The following is a 25,508-nucleotide window of genomic DNA, read 5'->3' as shown; positions in this document are numbered from 1 at the left end:
TTGTGGTGGGTGCCCATAGTCCCAGATACCTAAGAGGCTGAAGCAGGAGGACTGCTTGAGCCCAAGAGTTTGATGTTACTGTGAGCTATAACACCTAAGAAACAAAGTGAAACTCTGTCTCAAAAAATTAACAGAAAGGGGCAGCGCCTGTGGCTCAAAGGAGGAGGGTGCCAGCCCCAAATGCCGGAGGTGGCAGGTTCAAACACAGCCTCGGCCAAAAACTGCAAAAAAAAAATTTAACAGAAAGGCTGGGTGCAGGTGCCTCATGCCTAAAATCCCAGCACTCTGGGAGGCCTGAGCTCAGGAGTTCCAGTCCAGCCTGCCCAAGAACGAGACCCTGTCTCTAAAAAATAGCCAGGCTTTGTGGTGGGTGCCGGTAACCTCAGCTAACAGGGAGGCTGATCCAAGAGGGTCTCTTGAGCTCAGGAGTTTGAAGTTGCTGTGAACTATGACGTTACAATGCTCTGCGAGCAACAAAGTGAAATTCTATCTCAAAAAATAAATATATATGGGTACCTGTAGTTCAGTGGTTGGGCCACTAGCCACGTGCATTGGGGCTGGTGGGTTCAAACCCAGCCCCAGCCTGCTAAACAAAACAAACAAAAAAAATAGCCAGGCATTTGGCTTGGCGCCTGTAGCTCAGTGGTTAGGGTGCCAGCCACATACACTGGGGGCTGGCAGGTTCGAACACTCCCAGGCCTGCTAACAATAATGACAACAACAACAACAAAAATAGCCGGGTGTTGTGGCAGGCACCTGTAGTCCCAGCTACTTGGAAGGCTAAGGCAAGAGAATCGCTTAAGCTCAAGAGTTTGGGGGTGCTATGACGCCATGGCATTCCACTGAGGGCAACATAGTGAGACTTTGTCTCAAAAAATATCTGTGTATATAATATATATGTATACACACACATATATATTTTTTAAACAGGAAATATATGTATATTAGTAAGTGGAGAAAAACAGGGGTTTTGAGGAGGATTTGTTTTTTGAGACAGTGTCTTGCTCTGTCTCCCAGGCTAGAGTGCAGTGGTGTCATATCTCACTATGACCTCAAACTCCTGGGCCTGAGTGATCCTCTTGCCTCAGCCTCCTGAGTAGCTGGCACTACCAGTGTACACCACCACATCTGGCTAATTTTTCTACTTTTTGTAGACAAGGTGTCTCCTTCTTGCTCAGGCTGGTCTTGAATTCCTGACCCCAAGTGATCCTCCCATCTCAGCCTCCCAAGTGTTAGGATTACAGGAGTGAGCCACTATGCCCAGGTGAGAAAAACAATTTCTTCAAAATACTAAGTCAAATTCATTCCAGGAGATGTGAAAATTAGACTTGAAGAAATATTCTGAGTTCTCTTGAATCCTATAAAAATGCAATATGCCATAGAGATCTATAAAAATTGATAAGACCTAAAAAAAATTATACCTACCTCTCCAATCTCATTTTCTTACTATTCTCCTAACTTACTCTGTTTCAGCCATATACAACCTCATTTCCTAGAATACACCAAGCTCTTCTTTGAGCCAATACCTTTACATCACATTTCTTTCTGCCTATATTCCTTCTCATACCTACTCTCCCCTTTCTTTCAGATTTATAGCTTAAGTGTTGCCTCCTAAGAGACACTCTAATATCTGTGTATTCCCCCTTGTCATTCTCTATCATTGCACACCATACACAGATCATAGCCTATAATTATTTTACTTGTTTCTGGCTCAGCACCTGTAGCACAGTGGTTACAGCACCAGCCACGTACACGGAGGTTGGCAGGTTCGAACCAAGCCCGGGCTACCTAAACAACAATGCCAACTACAACAAAATACATAGCTGGGTGCTGTGGTGGGCACCTGTAGTCCCAGCTACTTAGGAGGCTGAGGCAAGAGAATCACTTAAGCCCAAGAATTTTAGGTTGCTGTGAGTTGTGATGCCATAGCACTCTACCGAGGGCAACATAGTGAGACTCTATCTCAAAAAAAAAAAAAAAAAAAGTGCCATTATGCAAAGGAATCCATCTCTCATGTTTACTTTGTATTTCCAGACTCTAGAAGCCAGTTCTTAGACTGGGAATAAATGCTCAAGCATTATTTGTTAAAAGAATATTGAATGGCCCGGCTTGGTGGCACATGCCTATACTCCTAGCACTTGGGAGACTGAGAGCGGGTGGATTGCCTGAGCTCATGGGTTCAAGACTAACCTGAGCCAGAGCGAGACTTCATCTCAAAAAGTAGTCAGGTGTTGTGGCAGGTACCTATAGTCCCAGCTACTCGGGAGGCTGAGGCAAGAGGATTGCTTGAGCTCAAGAATTTGAGGTTGCTGTGACCTATGACATCATGGCATTCTACGGAGGGTGACAGAGTAAGACTCTGTCTCAAGAAAAAAAGTACTGAATAATTTTTTAAAACCACTAAAATTACGTATCACATAACAAACAAAACGCAATACATTTTGAATACCATATGATGAAACAGCATAGAATACCACATAAGTGACACAAACTGCCTGCATTTGATCCAGCCTCTCCTTCTTGGGTATTATAAGGACATTTTAACGGCTCCAATTTAGTTTCATTGCCAATAAAATGAAGATATAAAACATTACTAAACTCACAGCTAAATAATATGCTCAATTTGGTGCCAGGGCCCACAGTTAGCAAAGAAATATAGCGGGGGTTAGGGGGTGACGTATTATAGTAAAATATCATAATCATCCATGTACTTCTGTTAGTCTGAAAAGGCAATCAATCTTTTTGTAAAATGCTAAACTGCCTAAAAGAAATAACTCAAAATATCTTGATAGCATTTTTAAAGTTTTAATTCTCTTATTTTTAGAGACTAGGTTTCTGTCACCCAGGCTGGAGTAGTGATGCAATCGTAGCTCACTGTAGCCTTGAACTCCTGGGTTCATGCAATCCTTCTACCTCAGCTTCCCAAGAATACAAGCATTAGCCACTGTGTCCCAGCCCTAGCAAGAGCATTTTAAAAGGCAGAAAACAAGTATTAACTCCTCAGCCAGTTATAGAAGGTCTTAATTGTCTATCCCAATCTACTTTAAATAGGTCAACTTCCCTATATCAGAACTACATTTCACTTATAAAAATAGCTGTGGCCTTTCCCACACCTGGGAAATAGATTCCATTCCCTTTGCCTAAAATGTATCCTTGACTCTAAGTGCCCAAATTCTATTCTGCCTTTAAAGATACACTATAAATGGCTCAGTGTCCATAGCATAGTGGTTACAACGCCAGCCACATGCACCGAGGGTGGCAGGTTCGAACCCGGCCCAGGCCAGCTAAACAGCAACAAAAAAAAATAGCCAGGCATTATGGCAGGCACCTGTAGTTCCAACTACTCGGGAGGCTGAGGCAAAAGAATTGCTTAAGCCTAAGAGTTTAAAAAAAAAAAAAAAAAGGATACACTATAAATGTTACCTTCCTAATTAGACCTTTTCTGATCATTAAAATACCCCCTCTAAATACTCATGCTGTTTTGCTGGAATCTTTAACCTTACATACATCTTTAAGATATGTTGGATCATAAACTACTTACTAAATATAGACAGTCTTTGTTGATGAATGCCTAAAATATAAAAAAGTATTGACACTTCCTTTGAAACTTTCTGACTGAAACCTACAGTAAAAGATACATTTTATATCATGATTTAGTAAATATATATAAATGCATATAACTACAAGTATGTCACAAAACAATACTAGCTCTCAGCTGCATTGTCTATTATATGCTATTTTTTTTTTTTGACAGTCTCACTTTGTCACCCTCTACCATGGGTAGAGTGCCATGGTGTCATAGCTAACAGCAACCTCAAACTCTTGGGCTCAAGAGATCCTCATACCTGTCTCCCACTATAGGAGTACACCACAATGCCCAGCAATTTTTAGAAAGGAGCATCTCACTCTTGGCTCACAATAGTCTCAAACTCCTGTACTCAAGCAATCCACCCACCTCAGCCTCCCAGAGTGCTAGGATTACAGGTATAAGCCACCAAGCCCAGCCTGCTATTTCTTTTTTTTTTCTTTTTCAAATAGTCTCACTCTGTTGCCCAGGCTACAGTGCCATGGCATCAGCCTAGTTCACAGCACCCTCAAGTTCCTGAGTTCAAGTGATCCTCCTGCTTCAGCCTCCAAAGTACCTAGAACTACAGGTGACTTTCACAGTGCCCCACTAATTTTTCTACTTCTAGTAGATACAGATCTCCCTCTTGCTCAGGTTGGGCTGGAACTCCCGAACTCAAGAGAACCTCCCAACTTCAGCCTCCCAGAGTGCTAGGATTATAGGCATCAGCAATTGTACCCAGCCTATTTCATTTTTCTAAATACCATCCTGACCCATTATATTGACTTAATACCCACTAATTTGTTAAACCTGGAATTTGAAAATCACTGATCTTCAGGAATTAGCATAGTGTTCTTTTTTTTTGCACTTTACCGCCTTCAGTAGAGTGCCATGATGTCACAGGACTCACAGCAACCTCTAGCTCTTGGGTTTCCGCCTCCCGAGCAGCTGATACTACAGGCGCCCGCCACAACGCCTGGCTATTTTTTGGTTGCAGTTCAGCTGGGGCTGGGTTTGAACCCGCCACCCTCGGTATATGGGGCCGGTGCCCTACTCACTGAGCCACAGGCGCCACCCATGTAGTCCATAAATATGCTAAATATTTAACCTTCTGATCCTTATTTTGATTTGGCTTTGGCAACAATAATTATTCAACCTTTAAAGCCAATATTTAGAAGATTTCTACAAAAGTAATCACTTTTCTGGCCAGATGTGGTGGCTCACACCTGTAATCCTAGCACTCTGGGAAGCCAAGGCAGGAGATCACTTGAGTTCAGGAGTTCCAGATCAGCCTGCGCAAAATCAAGACCCCATCTTTACCAAAAAATAGAAAAATCAGCCAGCGTTGGTGGTGTGTGCCTGTAGTCCTAGCTATTTGAGGCAATAGGATTTCTTGAGCCCAGGAATTTGAGGAGACTCTTTCTCTCAAAAAAAAAAAAAAGAAAAAGAAAACTAATCACTATTCAAGAAGAAAACCTGGGCTCTGCGCCTGTAGCTCAGCAGCTAGGGTGCCAGCCATGTATAACAGAGCTGGCAGGTTCGAATCCAGCCCAGGCCTGCCAAACAACAATGACGACTACGACCAAAAAATAGCTGGGCGTTGTGGCAGGAGCCTGTAGTCCCAGCTACTTGGAAGGCTGAGGCAAGAGAATTGCTTCAGCCCAAGAGTTTGAAGTTGCTGTGAGCTGTGACGCCATAGCACTCTACCCAGGGCAACAGCTTGAGACTCTGTCTCAAAAAAAAGAAAGAAAGAAAAGAAAACCTCAATGCCTGAATATTCATTATTATTTTGAGCAATCTTTTCTTTTTTTTTTTTTTTTTGTAGAGACAGAGTCTCACTTTATAGCCCTCAGTAGAGTGCCGTGGCATTGCACAGCTCACAGCAACCTCCAACTCCTGGGCTTAAGCGATTCTCTTGCCTCAGCCTCCCGAGTAGCTGGGACTACAGGCGCCCGCCACAATGCCCAGCTATTTTTTGGTTGCAGTTAAGCCAGGGCCAGACTTGAACCCGCCACCCTCGGTATATGGGGCCGGCGCCCCACCGACTGAGCCACAGGCACCGCCAATCTTTTCTTTTTTTTGACCAATCTTTTCTTCAGCTATTTGGCATATCAGAAATGTGCTTACGTGACAGCCTGGGGGCGAACCACAACTCCACCAGTACAACGACTGGGTCTTCTAGGGGAATCTGTAGCCATACCTTCATTCATAAAACCTGTTTCCAGAACAAAAAAATGGAAAAATGGATCATTATTGTGGGGGGTAGGGAAGGTTCCTGGTTGCTCACTAGAAATCCCTTGTCAAAAATGCCTAAAATGTAGGCAACTTCCCAAGAATTCCTTTCAACCAGAAAGAGAAAGGAAGAGGATAAACTACATATTTTAAATTTTCAAAGTATCATGAAGGGTTTTTCTTTTTAATTTAAAAAATTTTCATCATGCTAATCTCTGTAGTGTTCCAATTTTAGTATATATGCATACTGCCAAAATGAGCACTGGGTTTTGTTTTTGTTTTATTTATATATATGTGTATATATATATACATGTTTTTTATATATATACATATGATCAGGCCTCAGAACCACAAGACCAAGTAAGGTACTTACTGAAGTCTTTCCTTTCTTTTTTTTTTTTTTTGGCATTAATTGTATACTTAACACAGTCTTTCCTTTCTTAACATAAACAGATCATGGGATAGGAAATGATTGAAAATGTAGGTTGAGATGTGAAAATACGCATAGTACAATATTTCAACACCCAGTGAAAGAGTGACATGATACCACTAAACCTGCTGGGAATCTATGAGTCAGACTGCATGGCCAGAATTTAAATCATATTTTTAACCCCATTGTAACCTAATCATAAATAACAAATAAATCTAGTAAGTACTAGTAAATAGTCAAATAAGCAACATAAACTTATATGATGTTAGAAGACCCATAAGCTTTCCTGTCACATCAAAAAAACCCTGATCCTAGACTGTCTAATGAGCTCTGAATCATGGAGGTTAGTTACTTGCTTAAGATTAAAAGAGGACTGACAGCAATATTAAAGATCTCCTCTTAACAAAGCTCAGGAAAGCACAAAGCCTGTATCTAATCCTGAGAGCACCATCACCTTACCTGAAAACTCCCAACCTGCTGAACCCCACCTCCTACAACCAAAACACTCGTTGCCCCAACTATAGCCCAGCTACCCGTTCCTGTGGGGGTACCTTCACCTCCAGTCCCTCAAACCTCTCATTTTCATCCTAGCCTTTCTTTCTCAAACCACAGTCTTCTATTTCCTGTCCTTTAAAGGCCTTGTCTCCTGAGGACGACCCTCGCCGGCCCCTCAGGCCCCACTCTCCTGAAAGATACTCACACAGCGCTACCCACTTAACCTCCAACAGGAGCCACCGCTGCCCCTGGCCGCCCTCTGGCTTCTTGCCTTCTCCCCTCCCCCTACAGTATTGACACCTCTCCCCCGTCGAATTCCTGCCAGCCCAACCTGATCCCCTCACGCCACCTGCCTCTCGTCCTCTCCAAGCCTCCCCAAAGCCAAAGCCCCGCCAGTCCTCTCACCGGCCGCCCCGCCGGTAAACGCTGCTCTCCAGCTCAAGGCTCACTGTTTGGAGTCTCCCTGCATGATTGACGGCTGCCACTTCCTACCACGCCTCAGCGGAACCACCCCTCTAGCCAATCCCAGAAGCAAACTGGCTATGGCCTAGCACCGCCCTTGGAGGTCAGCTTCGCCAACCAGCAAGTAGAAAAGAGGCGGACCCGCCTCCAGAATTTACCCAATCCGCTGGGACTAGAGGGAAAACACAACAGTATGTAAGTTCGGGTGAAGCTAACATGTCAGGTTCGGTTGCGAACGCAAGCAAGAGGGTAGAAATTACAAATATGTGTTTTTTTCTTTGCACACAGCACCTTTGTGCTTCTGTCAAAAAAAGCAACGTGCCCCAGACTCCTGTTCGCCTCGCCCAACGTCTCAGGTTGGGATCCGGAGGACAGGGAGAGGAGTCTGTTTACATCGAATTCTCGCGACACCTGGTTCGAAACTCAGAGCACGTGGACATGGCAGCTGCCAATCACTTTCAACTGGCCACTCACCCACCTCCAGCCCGCCTCCTGTCCCGCCCTTTACAATGTGTTTACCTTCCGGGAGCTTGGGCTGTCTCTAGATCTCAGTAAACGAGGCGAACGCTAATCTTGTCCGTTTGAGTTAGGTTTGTAGACTAAGCCTGACTCTTTCCTTAGCTCAGTGTCCGTCTTCAGTATCTTTGAGGCTCAAGATTTCGCCGTTGTCATTTCATCGGTTACATTTCTTAGAATATCGATTTATTGAACATTCATCACGATTCTTCATATACTACATATACAACACTTATGTATTATCAAATCTAATGCTAATGACAGTTCCATGAGGGTAAAGCTTATTAATTGGCAGTGTTTGTAACAAATTGGCTGAAGTTCGTCTGGGGCTGGTTGTGGAAATAGCTGTAGGCAAGAAACCACTCATTTGATCTGGATGCTCAGTCACTGCCAATAAGTAGAACTTGAGAAGTGTGCCATTCATCAACCTCACGTTTGAACACTGGCTATTAAAGAACTATGAATGTCATCTATTTCTTCTCCACAAAATCCGGCGTGGAGGAGCTTTCAAGACTTGTTTCCTGGCTCGGCGACCGTAGGTCAGTAAGTCGGACGCCGGCCACATACACCGAGGCTGGTGGTTCGACCCCAGCCCAGGCCTGCTCAACAACAACGACAACGGCAACATAGCCGGGCGTTATGGCGGGCGCCTTTAGTCCCAGCTACTTGGGAGGCTGAGGCAAGAGAACCGCTTAAGCCCAAGTGTTTGAGGTTGCTGTGAGCTATGATGCCATGGCCCTCTACCGAGGGTGACATGGTGAGACTCTGTCTCAAAAAAAAAAGCCCAAAAAACAAAAAAAAGACTTGTTTCCTACATTTGTCAAAAGGCAAACTTTATGATCATGCTAATCAAAGATTAAAACTGTGCTGTTTGCTAATTTGGCTTTCTCTCCTAATTTTTAGAAGAGCAAATAACTCAGTTTGGGTTTGGTAAGCATAGATGACTACATTTTGATTTTCTTTCTTTTTTTTTTTTAAGACACAAGAGTCTCACTTTATCGCCCTCGGTAGAGAGCTGTAGCGTCACAGTTCACGGCAACCTCCAACTCCTGGGCTTAGGCGATTCTCTTGCCTCAGCCTTCCGAGAAGCTGGGACTACAGGCCTCCGCCAGAACGCCCGGCTATTTTTTCATTGCAGTTTGGATGGGGCTGGGTTCAAACCCGCCACCCTCAATATATGGGGCCAGTGCCCTACTCACTGAGCCACAGGCCCCATCTATATTTTGATTTTTAGTCTATCTGTTGAAGACTAGTGCAGAAGTTTAGTCCAAAACAATACCCTCCTATAATTTTTGTTTAACATATTAAACTCACTAAAAAGCAATCTTTCCAATATTCAAATTTTTTTCTGCTCTTGGGTGGCGCTGGTAGCACAGTGAGTAGGGCGCCGGCCCCATATACCGAGGGTGGTGGGTTAGAACCCAGCCCCAGCCAAACCGCAGCAAAAAATAGCCGGGCGTTGTGGCGGGCACCTGTAGTCCCAGCTACTCGGGGGACTGAGGCAAGAGAATCGCCTAAGCCCAGGAGCTGGAGGTTGCTGTGAGCTGTGAAGCTATGGCACTCTACCGAGGGCAACAAAGTGAGACTCTGTATCTTAAAAAATAAAACATTCTTTCCCGTCTTATTGCTATCGTTAGCTTACTTCTTTGTTATCTTTGGAAAATTTTTGAGTGTCTCTCTTATGCTTATCTTGTTTTTCCCCAACCAGAAAGTTGAACTCCTCCTAGGCATTAATAGACTAAGGCTTTTACATTGTTGACTCCCCCACAACACATAACAGCTCTGAGCACACAACAGGTATTTAAAATTTCATACTTATTTGACTTAAATAACTAATATTCTTATGTTGTCCAGGATCTAGAGCACTAATAAAGATGAAGTCCGAGAAGACCAATAGGTAATAATCACAAATGGGATAACCAGCATTTGTATAAGGGTTTTCAGTTTAAATAGCTGTTTTATATGTGTGAAGTTCCATAACTCTTTATTCTTCTACAAAGTTATGGAAAATCAAACAAAAACCAAAAAGAATATGCTTGTAGCCAGGCACGGTGGTTCACACCTATAATCCCAGCACTGTGAGAGGCTAAGAAGGGAGAATTGCTTGAGCTCAGGAGTTCAATCTTGCCTGAGCAAGAGTGAGACTCCTCCCACTTCTAAGAAAATGAAAAACGCAGCCAGGCATGGCGGCAAGTGCCTGTAATCCTAGCATCTTACGGATGCTGAGGCAGTGGGATGCCCACAGCCCGGAGTCTGAGGTTGCAGTGAGCTATGACGCCATTGCACTCTGTTCAGGGACTCTGTCCCAACAACGATAACAACAAAGAATACACTTGTACACAAGTTCATTCATGCATTCAACAAATGTTTGTGTACCTATTTAGTGTAGATGTGTTTTAGACTCTGGGGATACAGTAGTGAACAAATCGACAAATCAATATACTTGTCCTCCAACAGAGAATTTACATTCTAGTGTGAAGACAGAGATTAACACAAAAACAGAGAAATACAAGTAGTGTTAAATACTATGAAGAAAAAGAAACTAGGGCAGCACTCATCGCTCAGTGGGTAGGGTATCAGCCACATACATCGGGGCTGGCAGGTTTGAACCTGGCCCAGGCCTGCTAAACAACAATGATAACTGCAACAAAAACAAAATAGCCAGATGTTGTGGCAGGCACTTGTAGTTCCAGCTACTTGGGAGGCGGAGGCAAGAGAATCGCCCAAAAGCTTGAGATTGCTGGGAGCTGTGATGCCATAGCACTTTACCGAGGGCAACAACTTAAGACTCTGTCTCAAAAAAAAAAAAAAAAAGAAAAGAAAAGACAAGGAACCTGGACACATAGAAGTGGTAAATGGCTTACTTTAGAGAATGGGGTCAGGGAAGACTTTTCAGATGACATTTGAACAAAAACTTCAATGATATGAAAAAGTTACTCTGAAGGAAAAAGCAGTCCAGCCCAAAAGAACAACCAGACTGAGGGGTGCACACAGGTAATCCCAGCTACTATGGAGGGTTAGGCAGGAGGATAGCCTGAGCCCAGGAGTTCCAGACCAACATGGGCAACATACAGAGACTCCCTCTTCTCAGAATAAACAACCAAACAAAAGCCACAAGTACAAATGCCCTAAGTAGGGTAAGAGTTTTGACCAGGCACAGTGGCTCATGCCTGTAATCCTAGCACTTTGGGAAGCCAAGGCAGGACCATCTCTTGAGCCTAGAAATTCAAGACCAGCCTGAGCAACATAGCAAGACCCTGTCTCTACAAAGAATTTAAAAATTAAACAGGTGGGGCGGCGCCTGTGGCTCAGTCGGTAAGGCGCCAGCCCCATATGCCGAGGGTGATGGGTTCGAACCCGGCCCCAGCCAAGCTGCAACCGGGAAATGGCCGGGCGTTGTGGCGGGCGCCTGTAGTCCCAGCTACTCTGGAGGCTGAGGCAGGAGAATTGCTTGGGCCCAGGAGTTGGAGGTTGCTGTGAGCTGTGTGGAGCCACGGCACTCTACCGAGGGCCATAGGGTGAGACTCTGTCTCTACAAAAAAAAAAAAAAAAAAGAAAAAAAATTAAACAGGTATGGTGGTGGTGCACACCTGTAGTCTCACTGAGGCAAGAGGATCACTTGAGTGCACTAGTTCAAGGTTGCAGCATGATATGATTGTGCCACTGTACTCCAGCATGAGCAACAGAATGAGACCTTGTCTAAAAAGGAGGGGATGAATTTTGAGAAAAAAATGGGAAAGGTAACATGGTTTAACCAAAGTAAACTAAGTTGGGCAGTGCCTGTGGCTCAGTGGGTAGGGCAGCGGCCCCATATACCAAGGGTGGCAGATTCTAACCCGGCCCCGGCCAAACTGCAACAAAAAAATAGCCAGGTGAGGTGGCAGATGCCTGTACTCCCAGCTACTCGGGAGGCTGAGGCAAGAGAATTACCTAAGCCCAGGAGTTGGAGGTTGCTGTGAGCTGTGACACCAGAGCACTCTACTGAGGGTGACAAAGTGAGACTCTGTGTTTAAAAAAAAAAAAGAAAAAGAAGAAGGGGCGGCGCCTGTGGCTCAGTGAGTAGGGCACCGGCCCCATATGCCGAGGGTGGCGGGTTCAAACCCAGCCCCGGCCAAACTGCAACAAAAAAATAGCCGGGCGTTGTGGCGGGCGCCTGTAGTCCCAGCTACTCGGGAGGCTGAGGCAGGAGAATCGCCTAAGCCCAGGAGTTGGAGGTTGCTGTGAGCTGTGTGATGCCACGGCACTCTACCGACGGCAATAAAGTGAAACTCTGTCTCTACAAAAAAAGAAAAAAGAAAAAAAACAAAGTGAACTAAATTGAGAATGATTGCAGACTAGTTAGGAGAGGTAAGCAGTGGCCAAATGGACTGTGATCTTGTATAGAATTACAAAGAGTTTCAGCGTTATTCTAGGGTGGAAATCTATTGGAGGAACTTCAGCTAGGAAGTGTCATGAACATATTTACATTTTTTAAAGATCAACTATATACATTTTTTAAAATTTCAGGTGAATGTGAGGGTACAAATAGGTTAAAATGTTTGCATTTGTTAGGTAGATTCTCTCTTATAATTGTGTTGCCCCTCCAAGAGGTGTGCCATACACCCTAACATTGTGCCCATTAAGTGGGAGCATACCCAATTCCCCTCTCTCCTCCCCTCTTCCACCTCCCTTGATCCCCTTTCTCCCACCTTGAATTGATTTGAGTTTTTCTCTTACGTGGGTGTGTATTAGATCATCTACTAGCTTCATATTAGTACTGAATACATTGGATACTTGCTTCTCCATTCTTGTGATACTTTACTAAGAAGAATGTCTTTCAGCTCTACCCAGGTTAATACAAGAGATATAAAGATTCCATCTTTTTAAATGGCAAAATAGTATTCCATGGTATACATATACCACAGCTTGTCAATCCATTCCTGGTTGGTGGGCATTTAGGTTGTTTCCACAATTTGTTGATTGTAAATTGAGCTGTGATAAACAATCTAGTGCAAATGTTCTTATGATAAAAGGATTTTTTTTTCTTCTGGGTAGATACCTAGTAATGGCATTGTGGGATCAAATGAGAGGTCTAATTTGAGTTTTTTGGGGATTCTCCCTACTTCCCTCCAAAAGTTGTATCAGTCTGCAGTCCCACCAGCAGTGTAAAAGTGTTCACTTCTCTCCACATCCATGCCAGCACCTGAAGCTTTGAGACTTTGTGATGTGGGCGATTCTCACTGGGGTCAGGTGATATCTCAGGGTGCTTTTGATTTGCATTTCTCTTGTGATTAGGGACAATGAGCATTTTTCTTTTTTCTTTTCTTTTTTTTTTTTTTTAGACAATCTCACTACGTTGCCCTGGGTAGAGTGTTGTGGTGTCACAGCTCACAGCAACCTCAAACTCTTGGGCTTAAGCGATTCTCTTGCCTCAGCCTCCCAAGTAGCTGGGACTACAGGAGCCTGCCACGACGCCCAGCTATTTTTTGTTGCAGTTGTTATTGTTGGTTAGCTGGCCTGGCCGGGTTTGAACCCACCGACTTTGGTGTATGTGGCTGGCACCGTAACCACTGTGCTACGAGTGCCAAGCTGACTATGAGCATTTTTCAAATGTTTGCTAGCCATTCATCTATCTTCCTCCAAGAAGGTTCTGTTCATGTGTTTTTCCCAGTGGTAGATGGGATTGTTTTTTGTTGATTAATTTGAGTTCTCCGTAGATTCTAGTTATCAACCCTTCGTCAGATTCATAACACGCAAATATCTTTTTCCATGCTAAAGGTTGTTTTCTGCTTTAATTGTTGTGTCCTTAGCTGTGCGGAAGATTTTCAGCTTAATTAAATCCCATTTGTTTATTTTTTTGTTGTTACAATTGCCACTTAAGTCTTCTTCATAAAATCTTTTCCCAACCCAACATCATCAAGAATTTTCCCACACTTTCTTCTAAGATTTTTATTGTTTTGTGTCTTAGATTTAAATCTTTTAACCATCTTGAATTAATTTTTGTAAGTGGTGAAAGATGTGGGTCCAGTGTCAGTCTTTTATATGTGCTTATCCAATTCTGCCAGCACCATTTATTGAATAGGGATTCTTTTCCTCACTGTATGCTTTTGTTTGGTTTCTCAAAGATCAGATGGCTATAAGAGACTGGTTTCGGGCGGCGCCTGTGGCTCAGTCGGTAAGGCGCCGGCCCCATATACTGAGGGTGGCGGGTTCAAACCCGGCCCCAGCTGAACTGCAACCAAAAAATAGCTGGGCGTTGTGGCGGGTGCCTGTAGTCCCAGCTACTCGGGAGGCTGAGGCAAGAGAATCGCTTAAGCCCAGGAGTTGGAGGTTGCTGTGAGCTGTGTGATGCCATGGCACTCTACTGAGGGGCATAAAGTGAGACTCTGTCTCTACAAAAAAAAAAAAAAAAGAGAGAGACTGGTTTCATCTCTTGGTTTTCTATTTGGTTCCATATGTCTATATCTCTATTTTTATTCCAATACCATGCTGTTTTGATTACTGTGGACTTGTAATATAACCTGACATCTGATAGAGTGATGCATCCAACTTTGGCTTCATTACTAAGAATTGCCTTGGCTATATGGGTTTTTTTCTGGTTCCAAACAAAACAAAATACTATTTTTTCCAGTTCTTCAAAGTATGATGTTGGTTTTGTAATGGGGATTGCATTGAATCTATAGATTGCTTTGGGTAGAATACACATTTAAACAATGTTGATTCTTTCCAGCCAAGAGCATGTTATTGTTCTTCCATTTGTTAATGTCTTCTGCTATTTCTTTTTTTTTTTTTTTGTAGAGACAGAGTCTCACTTTATGGCCCTCGGTAGAGTGCCGTGGCCTCACACAGCTCACAGCAACCTCCAACTCCTGGGCTTAAGCGATTCTCTTGCCTCAGCCTCCCGAGCAGCTGGGACTACAGGCGCCCGCCACAACGCCCGGCTATTTTTGGTTGCAGTTTGGCCGGGGCTGGGCTTGAACCCGCCACCCTCGGCACATGGGGCCGACGCCCCACTCACTGAGCCACAGGCGCAGCCCCGTCTTCTGCTATTTCTTTTCATAGGGTTTCATAATTATTTTTGTCGAGATCCTTTGCCTCTTTTGTTAGGTATATTCAAGATCAACTATATTATTTGGATAATAAACTATTGTGGAAGAGGGGACAAGGGTGGTAGCTGTGGGACAAGAAGGGAGACCAGATGAGAGATGAGGTCCACAACTGGACCTAGAATTAAAGCTGTAAAGATGATGAAAAGTTGATTTGGAAGAGAGACCTGAAAGGACATGACAATGTGTGATGAAAGAAAGAATCAAGGATGTTTTCTATGTTCTTGGCTTGAGAGGTGCCCTTTACAAATAGCAAATGGGATGAACACTGGCAGAGTTTATACATGTCATCTTTTATTGTTTTGGTTTTTCTGAGACAGTGTCTCACTTTCTTGCCCCCGGTAGAATGGCAAGGTGTCATAGCTCACAGCAACCTCAAACTCTTGGGATCAAGTGATCGTCTTGCCTCAGCTTTCCAAGTAACTGGGGACCTCCCAGGCACCCGCCACAATGCCTGGCTATTTTTTTAGACACTGGGTCTCTCTTACTCAGGCTGGTCTTTAACTCTTGAACTCAAGCGATCCATCTTCCTCAGCCTCCCAGAGTGCTGGTATTACAGGTGTGAGCCAGGCACCTGACCCTTTTGTTTTTGTTTTGAAAACCAAGTCACACTCTATTTCCCTGTGCTAGAGCACCATAGCTTCAGGCTAGCTCACAACAACCTCAAACTCCCGGGCTCAAGCCATCCTCCTGCCTCAGCTTCCCAAGTGGCTGGGACTACAGAGGCCAACATAATTCCCACCTAATTTTTCTATTTTTAGGAGAGACGGGATCTTGCTGTTGCTCAGGCTGGTCTCCAACTCTTGAGCTCAAGTGATCCCCCAGCCTTGGCCTCCTAGAGTGCCAGGATTACAGGTGTGAGCCACTACACTCACCCCGCATTTCTTACCTGGGATAAATTTCTCTGCCTTCATTTCATCCTTTGTAAATTATAGAAAGAATTATGAGCCTGATAGGCTTTTTGTGAGGAGTAAGTAAGTTAAAGTTATTAGATTCAATTAGAAATTCCTCCAGATAGGGAAATCTGGGTGGGGGTGGAAAAAAATAGAAATTTCTCCAGATGTGGTAGGCACAGTGACTCACCCTTGTAATTCTAGCACTTTGGGAGGCTGAGGCAGGAATGTCACTTGAAGACCAGCCTGGACAAGAGAGTGAGACCATCTGAGGACTGACAATTCAGTACATGTACTTGTGTTGGCAAGCATTGTGCAAACAACTTGGTAAGGTTTCATAAACTTTATATATCAGTGTCTTACAGCTGTGTTGGTGTCCACAGGTGGCAGTGTCTTGCTCTTTGGTGTTCATTATTGTTGCATGTTTTTATCTGCCATCACAAGAAAGTTGGAGCTTGAGTTAGAGCAATGAACAAACATTAAATTTCTTGTTAAACTTAGCAAGGGTGGAAATGAAATCAGGGACACGTTAGTCCAAATTTATGGGATAAAGTCATGAAGCAAATAGCAGTGTACAAATGAATTAAACATTTTCCTAAGGGGAGAGAAAGTGCTACTGATGAAGAGAGGTCAGGGCAGCCAGTAAAGAGCAGAACTGACAAAAATATTGCAAAAATTTGTCAAATTGTGTTACTGTGAGTACCATAGCAGATCAAGTAAACATTGATAGAAAACAGTCAGGAAAATCTTTTTTTTTTTTTTTTTTTTTGAGACAGAATCTCACCCTGTTGCCCAGACTGGAGTGCCATGGCATCAGCTAGGCTCACAATCTCAAACTCTTGGGTTCAAGTGATCCTCCTGCCTCAGCCTCCTGAGTAGCTGAGACTACTGATGCTTGCCATGACGCCTGGCTAATTTTTTTTTCTATTTGTGTAGAAACAGGGTAGCGCTCTTGCTCAGGCCAGACTCCAACTCCTGAGCTCCAACAATACTAGAACCTCAGCCTCCAGCTACAGTTATGGGCATGACCCACTACGCCCAGCCTAGTTAGGAAAATCTTAACTGAAAATATTTGCACGAGAAAGATGTGTGCAAAAATGAGACCTTACATCACAACAGTGCACCAGCTCAACGGCACTGTCTGTGAAGGAGCTTTTAGTCAGTAAACAAATAACTATATTGGAACACACTCTCCACTCACCTAATCTGGTCCCTCAATGGCTATTTTTTTTTTTTTTGAGACAGAGTCTCACTATGTCATCCTCGGTAGAGTGCTGTGGCATCACAGCTCACAGCAACCTCAAACTCTTGGGCATAAGCGATTCTCTTGCCTCGGCCTCCCCAGTAGCTAGCACGGCAGCAGGGGTTCTCAAACTGTGGCCCTTGGGCGATGTGATTGTATTTATTCCAGTTTTGTTTTTTTACTTCAAAATAAGATATGTGCAGTGTGCATAGGAATTTGTTCATAGTTGTTTTTTTTTAACTACAGTCTGGCCCTCCAGCGGTCTGAGGGACAGTGAACTGGCCCCCTGTTTAAAAAGTTTGAGGATGCCTGGACTACAGGAACTCACCACAATGCCCGGCTATTTTTTGGTTGCAGCTGTCATTGTTGTTTAGCTGTTCCGGGCTGGATTCAAACCTGCCAGCCTTGGTGTATGTGGCTGGTGCTGTAACCACTGTGCTAGCATCGAGCCCAATGGCTTTTTTTCTTTACCCAAAGATAAAGGAGGCAGCACCTACGGCTCAGTGGTTAGGGTGCCGGCCACATACACCCTGGCTGGCGGGTTCAAACTCGGCCCAGGCCAGCTAATCAACGACAACTGCAACAACAACAATAACAACAAAAATAGCCAGGTATTGTGGCAGGCACCTGTAGTCCCAGCTACTTGGGAGGCTGAGGCAAGAGAATCGATTGAGCCCAAGAGTTTAAGGTTGCTGTGAGTTTTGATGCTATGGCACTCTACCCAGGGCGACAGGTTGAGACTCTGTCTCAAAAAAACAAACAAACACAAAGTTAAAGATCGAAAGGAAGACATTTTGATGACATTCAGGACATATAAGGTAATACAATGGCTGCTCTGATATGGCCATTCCATATCAGAGCAGAAAGAGTTCCGAAATACGACTAGGCGCTGGCATCAGGGCATAGCTTCCCAAAGGGGAGTACTTTGAAGCTGCCCATAGAGATATTCAGCAGTAAGGCGTGTAGCACTTTTTCTGGTTGAGTTCAGAAACTTAATTGTCAGACCTTCACATCTATATAAAATTTTTTTAATAAAAAATTTTTGTAAATAGCCACACAAAGCTGAGGTAGGAGGATCTCTTGAGCCCAAAAGTTGGAGATTGTAGTGATTTATGATTGTGCCACTGCACTCCAGCTTCAGTGACAGAGCAAGAATCTATCCAGAAATTTTTTTTTTTTTTTTTTTTGGCTGAGCACAGTAGCTCAGACCTGTAATTCTGGGAGGATTGCTTGAGGCCAGGAGTTCAGAACAGCCTAAACAAGAGCAAGACCCAGTCTCTACAAAAAATAGAAAACTTAGCTGGCATAGTGACTCAGGCCTATGTCCCAACTACTTGGGACAGAAGAATCACTTGAGCCCAGGAGTTGGAGGTTGCCGTGAGCTGTGATGCCACTGCACTCTCCCATGGGAGACAGAGAATCTATCTATGTTAAAAAACAATTAAAAATAATTTCTCTGGACTCGGCACCCATAGCACAGTGGTTACGGCGACAGCCACATACACCGAGGGTGGCGGGTTCGAACTCGGCCCAGGCCAGCTAATCAACTGCAACAAAAAAATAGCCGGGTGTTGGGCGGGCACCTGTAGTCCCAGCTATTTGGGAGGCTGAGGCAAGACAATTGCTTAAGCCCAAAGCTGGAAGTTGCTGTGAGCTGTGATGCCATAGCACTCTACTGAAGGCAACATAGTGAGACTCCATCTCAAAAAGTAATAATAATACATAAAAAATAATTTCTCTGAATGAATTACCAACCATTCTAAGTACTCTATAAAGATGGTGTGATAGTTTCTTATGAATCCTCAAATAGGCATAAAACTTGTGGTGATATTTTTGAATGGATGGGTGCTTAGTATAACTTGTGGGTGCTTAGTATATGTTACCAGCTCATGAGTCACCTCAAAATATTGAGACATGGAGAAACTCAATAAACTCTTTGTTCTTTTTTTTTTTTTTTTGAGATAGTCTTATTTTATCACCCTCGGTAGAGTGCCATAGTGTCACAGCCTACAGCAACCTCCAACTCCTGGGCTTAGGCGATTCTCTTACCTCAGCTTCCTGAGTAGCTGGGACTACAGGCACCCGCCACAATGCCCAGCTATTTTTTGTTGCAGTTTGGCCGGGGCTGGGTTTGAACCCACCACCCTCACTGAATGGGGCCGGCACCCTACTCACTGAGCCACAGGGCGCCACCCAAAACTCTTTGTTCTTGACACTGAACAATCCTAGCTACAAAACTCCTTTTTAGTGGAAAAGAGCAACTTCAAGCTAGAGTTTTTTGTTTTTCCAGTTGCTATTGTAGCTCATTATAATAAATTGCTAATGACTAAGATTGGCTCTCTTGTGGCCATGCAGATCAAAAAACAAAAGTCCCCAGAGAACAATCAGGGAGCTAGCCAAAAGCAAATCAAATTTTTAGGTCAGTGTGTACTTTGTTCTTTATTTTGGTATGATTAGGATTCCTTTTTTTTTTTGGTTTAAACAAGCCATTGCCTTGCTTACCTGGGCCACCTGGAACACTTGGATAATCATGTGATTTCAGCAATGGGGAAATCTGCTTTCACACACAACTACTGTGAACATTAAGAATTTAATTTTCAATGCTGGGAGTGGTGGCTCGTGCCTGTAATCCTAGCCCTCAGGGAGGCCAAGGCAGGTGGACTGCTTGAGCTCAGGAGTTTCAGACCAGCCTAAGCAAAAGCAAGACCCTGTCTCTACTAAAAATAGAAAAACCAGCCAGGAATTGTGGCAGGCACCTATAGTCCCAGCTACTCCACAGGCTTAGGCAGGAGGATAGCTTGAACCCAAGACTTTGAGATTGCTGTGAGCTATGAGACCATAGCACTCTACCTAGGGCCACAGAGTGAGACTCTGTTTCCAAAAAAGAAATAAAATAAAATAAAGATTTTCAGTGAAGTAATAACAGGTTAAAAGAAACTCCTAAAAAAAAAAAAAAAGAAAAAGAAAAAAAAAGAGCTACTTGGGAGGCTAAGGCAAGATAATCGCTTAAGCCCAAGAGTTTGAGGTTGCTGTGAGCTGCGACGCCACAGCACTCTACCCAGGGTGACATGGTGATACTGTCTCAAAAAAAAAAAAAAAAAGAAAGAAAGAAAAGAAACCCTTACCTCATTTCTTTAAAATTCTCCAACTGTGAGGTAAAAATACATTAATTACTATATAGACTTTCCCTGATGCATTCATTAGGTTAAAATTTTTGAACACTACCTTTTTAGTAATCTCCTAAAAAGTAAAATTCCAAAATTTATAGAATAGGAAAATCAACATAATCCAAGGTCTTATCACCTCACGTCATTTAATTACACTTACTGCCTGCCTTTTGTTCATCCTGAATATTACTAGATTACTGCGATTTCTAAAACAGCATTTTCCAGGCCCCAGGGTGGTTCCAGTTCCTCAGAGGCTGAGACAAGCAGATTGCTTGAGCCCAGGAGTTTGAGGCTACACTGAACTATGATCCAGCTTGAGTGGCAAAGCAAGACCCTATCTCTAAAAATTAAAACTTTCAAAAAATAAATAAGACTGGGCAGCGCCCGTAGCTCAGTGGGTAGGGCACCAGCCACATACACCAAGGCTGGTGGGTTTGAATCCGGCCCAGGCCAGCTAAAACAACTGCAACCAAAAATAGCGGGGCATTGTGGCGGGCACCTGTAGTCCCAGCTACTTGGTAGGCTGAGACAAAAGAATTGCTTGAGCCCAAGAGTTTGAGGTTGTTATGAGCTGTGACACCACCACACTCTACCGAGGGTGACATAATGAGACTCTTGTCTCAAAAATAAATAAATACATAAATAAATAAATAAGAAAGCATTTTCCAATAATTTCTATTCAAAATTCCAAGTCTGCAAGTGTTTTATTTTATTATTTTTTTTTTTTGTAGAGACAGAGTTTCACTTTATGGCCCTCAGTAGAGTGCCGTGGCCTCACACAGCTCACAGCAACCTCCAACTCCTGGGCTTAAGCGATTCTCTTGCCTCAGCCTCCCGAGTAGCTGGGACTACAGGCGCCCGCCACCACGCCCGGCTATTTTTTGGTTGCAGTTTGGCCAGGGCCGGGTTTGAACCCGCCACCCTCGGTATATGGGGCCGGCGCCCTACCGACTGAGCCACAGGCGCCGCCTTGCAAGTGTTTTATTAAGCTTGGTTCCTCTACTCATTCCCAAGTCCACCAAACATCCTGAAGACATGGTGATTATTTTCCTTTAGTTTTTCATTCTCTCAAAACTAATAAATGGCCATATAATTTACCATCTTTACCAGGACATCTTTGTGAAATGATGCTTTACTAATATAATAATTATACAAAAAAAAATTAAACCAGGACTGTCCCAAACAACCCATTAACTTATGATCACCTTTTAACATATTAGTGCTACTTTGCAACTCCTTTTGACTAATATATAATTCTATTGTCTCTTTAGCTAAAGTGTAACAAAATGCCTTTAACAAAAGGATTACTTGTTTCATTTCTATTCTCCATAATGCTATATTCACTAACAATTACATCTTAAAACCTCCACTATTTATCCTGGAATCTTGAGCGGTATTTATAGATACAAGAAAGTAAAATTATTGACAAGGACCAAAAATTAATTTACTCAAAGGAATACTCATTTTGCATTCACCATATATATAACCTTGGATAAAAACCGCCTTGTGATCTTAGAGACCCAAATAGATAGCCCTTTATCAACTAAGATAGACCTTAAGGTTAAGGAAACAAGAGTTACCTAAGGCTTCAGGGCTCAATTGGCAAAGTGACTCCCTAAATCTCTATGGCTGCAAAAAAACAAAAAACAAAACACACACACACAATCTTCTTAATTCCCTAACATTAGAAAGTAACAGGCAAATTGTCAAACCCTGATTCTGACTTATAAGGCAGACCACTACAACTCTGATTGGACATTCTTACATTCTTTCCTGATAAGCAACTGAAGACCTCACGCCAGTTTCAATCAGCTTATAGAAACTGCACAAACCGTCTTTTCACTCTATAGTTCACTTTTTGACATGAGCAAAATTCTACCTCATTTTAATGTTAAAACCCCACCCCAAAGTTAACATGGAATGCATGTTACATGTTTGTCCATTGTACATATGCTCAATCCCCTTATAAATATGTATAACTTTCCTTCCAAACCTGCTGAATATACATGACTTTAGTGTGTAATACACACCCTATGTGGCATAAAAACCAATTTACCCTTCCCATCTTCAAAGACAAAGCACCTTCAGTCCATGTCAGAAACTGTCTCTTCCCAGTTTGCAAACTTTTACGATCAATAAAACTCTTTTCTTTTTTTTCCCGCCCACCTTCCTCCCCTTCCCCTTCCTTTTTTCAATAAAACTCTTTTCTAATGGTCAACACAGTGAGACCTTGTCTCTACAAACAATGTTACCCAGGCTTGGTGGTGCATGCCTGTAGTCCCAGCTATGAAGGAGACTAAGGTGGGAAGATCACTTGAGTCCAGGAATTTGAGGCTGCAGTGAGCTATGATCATGACACTGCATCCAGCCCAGAGTAACTCTCAAAAAATATCTGAAAAAAGGTTGTGCATGGTGCCAGAAGCCTCTAGGAGGCTGAGGCAGGATCACTTAAGACCAATTCAAAATCAGCCTGGGCAACACAGCAAGATTCTATTGCTACAAAAGAAAGTGAAGAAAATTAGCCAGGCACAGGTGGCATCTGTGGCTCAAAGGAGTAGAGTGCCGGCCCCATATGCCAGAGGTGGCGGGTTCAAACCCAGCCCTGGCCAAAACCTGCAAAAAAAGAAAGAAAGAAAGAAAATTAGCCAGGCATATGGCACACCTTTGGTCCTAGCTACTCAAGAGGCTGGGGCAGGAGGATTGCTTGAGTACAGGAATTAGAAGCTGCAGTGAGCTATGATCCCCTTGATCCTTTAGTGCAACCAAGTAGAACCCTATCTCCAAAAAAAAAAAAAAAAAAACGTCCAACCAGTCCTAGGAACACATACAGAAAAGAGCTACTTTTAGCATTTACAGTTGTGTCTCAAACTAAACTTTCCAATATTATAATAGATCAGTACTACTAAAAATATGGTATGGAATTAAACACTATTGCACTAGGAAATAATGTGATTTAGTAAAGTATTAATGCTAAGACATTTATACATTAAAAATTTGCTTCGAGGGCGGCGCCTGTGGCTCAGTCAGTAAGGCGCTGGCCCCATATACCGAGGGTGGTGGGTTCAAACCTGGCCCCGGCTGAACTGCAACCAAAAAATAGCCGGGCGTTGTGGCGGGCGCCTGTAGTCCCAGCTACTTGGGAGGCTGAGTCAAGAGAATCACTTAAGCCCGGGAGTTGGAGGTTGCTGTGAGCTGTGTGAGGCCACGGCACTCTACCGAGGGCAATAAAGTGAGACTCTGTCTCTACAAAAAAAAAAAAAAAAATTTGCTTCGAGAAACGTGTAAGATTACATGATTTTATTTATAACCACAGTAAAAAAAATGAATAGCTAAATGGATTTTTTTTTTTTTTTGTAGAGACAGAGTCTCACTTTATGGCCCTCGGTAGAGTGCCATGGCATCACACAGCTCACAGCAACCTCCAGTTCCTGGGTTTAGGCGATTCTCTTGCCTCAGCCTCCCAAGTAGCTGGGACTACAGGCGCCCGCCACAGCACCCGGCTATTTTTTTTGTTGTTGGAGTTTGGCCAGGGCCGGGTTTGAACCCGCCACCCTCGGTATATGGGGCCGGTGCCCTGCTCACTGAGCCACAGGCGCCGCCCTAGCTAAATGGATTTTAATATACAATCAGATTTGCTGAATTTCTGCTTGATACAGCTAATGGTATCACAGGTATAAAAGATGGAACCTCTTTACTATGAATTAACTCCAAAAGCGTCTGCTTGTTGTTATGTCTTTTTTTTTTAGATAGTCTTACTTTGTCGCCCCCCCCGTAGAGTGCTGTGAAATCACAGCTCACAGCAACCTCCAGCTCTTGGGCTAGGGCGATTCTCTTACCTCAGCCTTCCGAGTACTAGGGACTACAGGCGCTCGCCACAACGTATGGCTAATTTTTGTTGCAGTTGCCACTGCTGTTTTAACTGGCCGGGGCCAGGTTCAAACCCACTACCCTCGGTATATGGGGCCGGCATCCTACCCACTGAGTCACAGGCACTGCCCTAGTTGTTATGTCTTTATCTTGGAATATCTGAAAAACAAACTCTTCAGAATCCAAAATTGGTCTTTAAAACCAACCATCAACCACATTTCACCTACATTATTGGTTTTCAATTAATCCTCTAATGAAAAACTAGTATGCTTCCAACTGCACGGTTTCTAGCACACTGTAGGTGCATAACGTTGAATGCATGGATTAACTCTTCACTGTCTCAGGGAGAGGCCTTGGTCTAAACTGTAAAATTGTTTAAATATCTTACTGCAGAACAAAATTTTATGTTGTGTTTTAGTATTAATTTCGTGTAGGTTTTTGCCTATATTACCAAAGTATACAGTGTTTTATTAATTTTTAATTGTTACCTAATAGTTTATCAAATGCTTATTAGCTATAACTGACTTAACCACATTCTTACTGTTAATTTAATGTATTTGGTATTAAAATTAAAAATTCAGGGTTTAAAAATTAAGATTAAACAGGGTATCCAAAAGTTACCCCTAAAGTTGCCATACATGGGGGAAATGGGAAATTGTAGCTAAATATACCTTTATTTACAAAATATTCATTCATTACAATTTTACAATTCCCAACACGTAGAGAATATTTTGTGAACATTAAAAATTAAAACAAAATTTTATAAAATTGTGTAATGAATATTTTGTAAATAAAGGTACATTTAGTTACAATTTTCCATCTTCCCTATGTATGGCAACTTTAGGGGCAACTTTTGGGATACCCTGTATTTTAAATTATGTAAAAGCACAATCATGGTCAACAGAAAATTAAACTTAATATAGGTTGAGCATCCCTAATCCAAAATGCTACAAAATCCAAATCTTTCTGAGACTAGCATTATGCTCAAAGGAACTGTTCACTAGAACATTCTGAATTTCTGTTGTTGTTGTTGCAATTTGGCTGGGGCCAGGTTTGAACCCGCCACCCTGGGTATATGGGGCCGGCACCCCTACTCACTGAGCCACAGGAGCCGCCCAGCCACAGGAGCCGCCCCTGAATTTCTGATTAGGAATTCTCAACCAGTAAGTGTAATACAAATCTTAACAAATCCAAAATCCAGGCTCGGTGCCTGTGGCTCAAGCGGCTAAGGTGCCAGCCACATACACCTGAGCTGGCAGATTCGAATACAGCCCGGTCCGCCAAACAACAATGGCTGCAACGAAAAAATAGCCGGGCGTTGTGGCAGGCGCCTGTAGTCCCAGCTATTTGGGAGGCGGAGGCAGGAGAATTGCTTGAGCCCAGGAGTTGGAGGTTGCTGTGAGCTGTGATGCCACAGCACTCTACCCAGAGCTTGAGGCTCTGTCTCAAAAAAAAAAAAAAAATCCAAAATCCAAACACCACTTTTCCCAAACACTTTGGATAAAGGATGCTCAACATGTACATACCATTAAAATAAACCAACAACAAAAATC

General features: G+C 43.2%; 1 protein-coding gene across 9 annotated transcripts in view; it reads right to left on the bottom strand.

The window, feature by feature from the left end:
* BCAS3 (BCAS3 microtubule associated cell migration factor) overlaps positions 1 to 7,217 on the bottom strand; it is a 657,493-nt gene extending 650,276 nt beyond the window's left edge. For 6 of the 9 annotated variants that reach the window (XM_053567926.1, XM_053567929.1, XM_053567928.1 and 3 more), the window contains exons 1-2: positions 7,128 to 7,210; positions 5,693 to 5,780 (exon numbers count right to left, since the gene is read on the bottom strand). In XM_053567926.1, the coding sequence (XP_053423901.1) occupies positions 5,693 to 5,775 (83 nt within the window). In that variant the 5' untranslated portion in view covers positions 5,776 to 5,780; positions 7,128 to 7,210. Of the gene's footprint in view, positions 1 to 5,692; positions 5,781 to 7,071 lie in introns of all 9 variants that reach the window. The other 3 variants (XM_053567923.1, XM_053567924.1, XM_053567925.1) reach the window with 3 other exon arrangements.
* Between the last annotated feature and the right edge of the window lie 18,291 nt (positions 7,218 to 25,508).

This window comes from Nycticebus coucang, chromosome 18 (genome assembly GCF_027406575.1).
Source record: "Nycticebus coucang isolate mNycCou1 chromosome 18, mNycCou1.pri, whole genome shotgun sequence".
Lineage (NCBI taxonomy): Eukaryota > Metazoa > Chordata > Mammalia > Primates > Lorisidae > Nycticebus > Nycticebus coucang.
The sequence above is the reverse complement of the archived record's forward strand: the minus strand, read 5'-3'. Positions and strand labels throughout refer to the sequence as shown.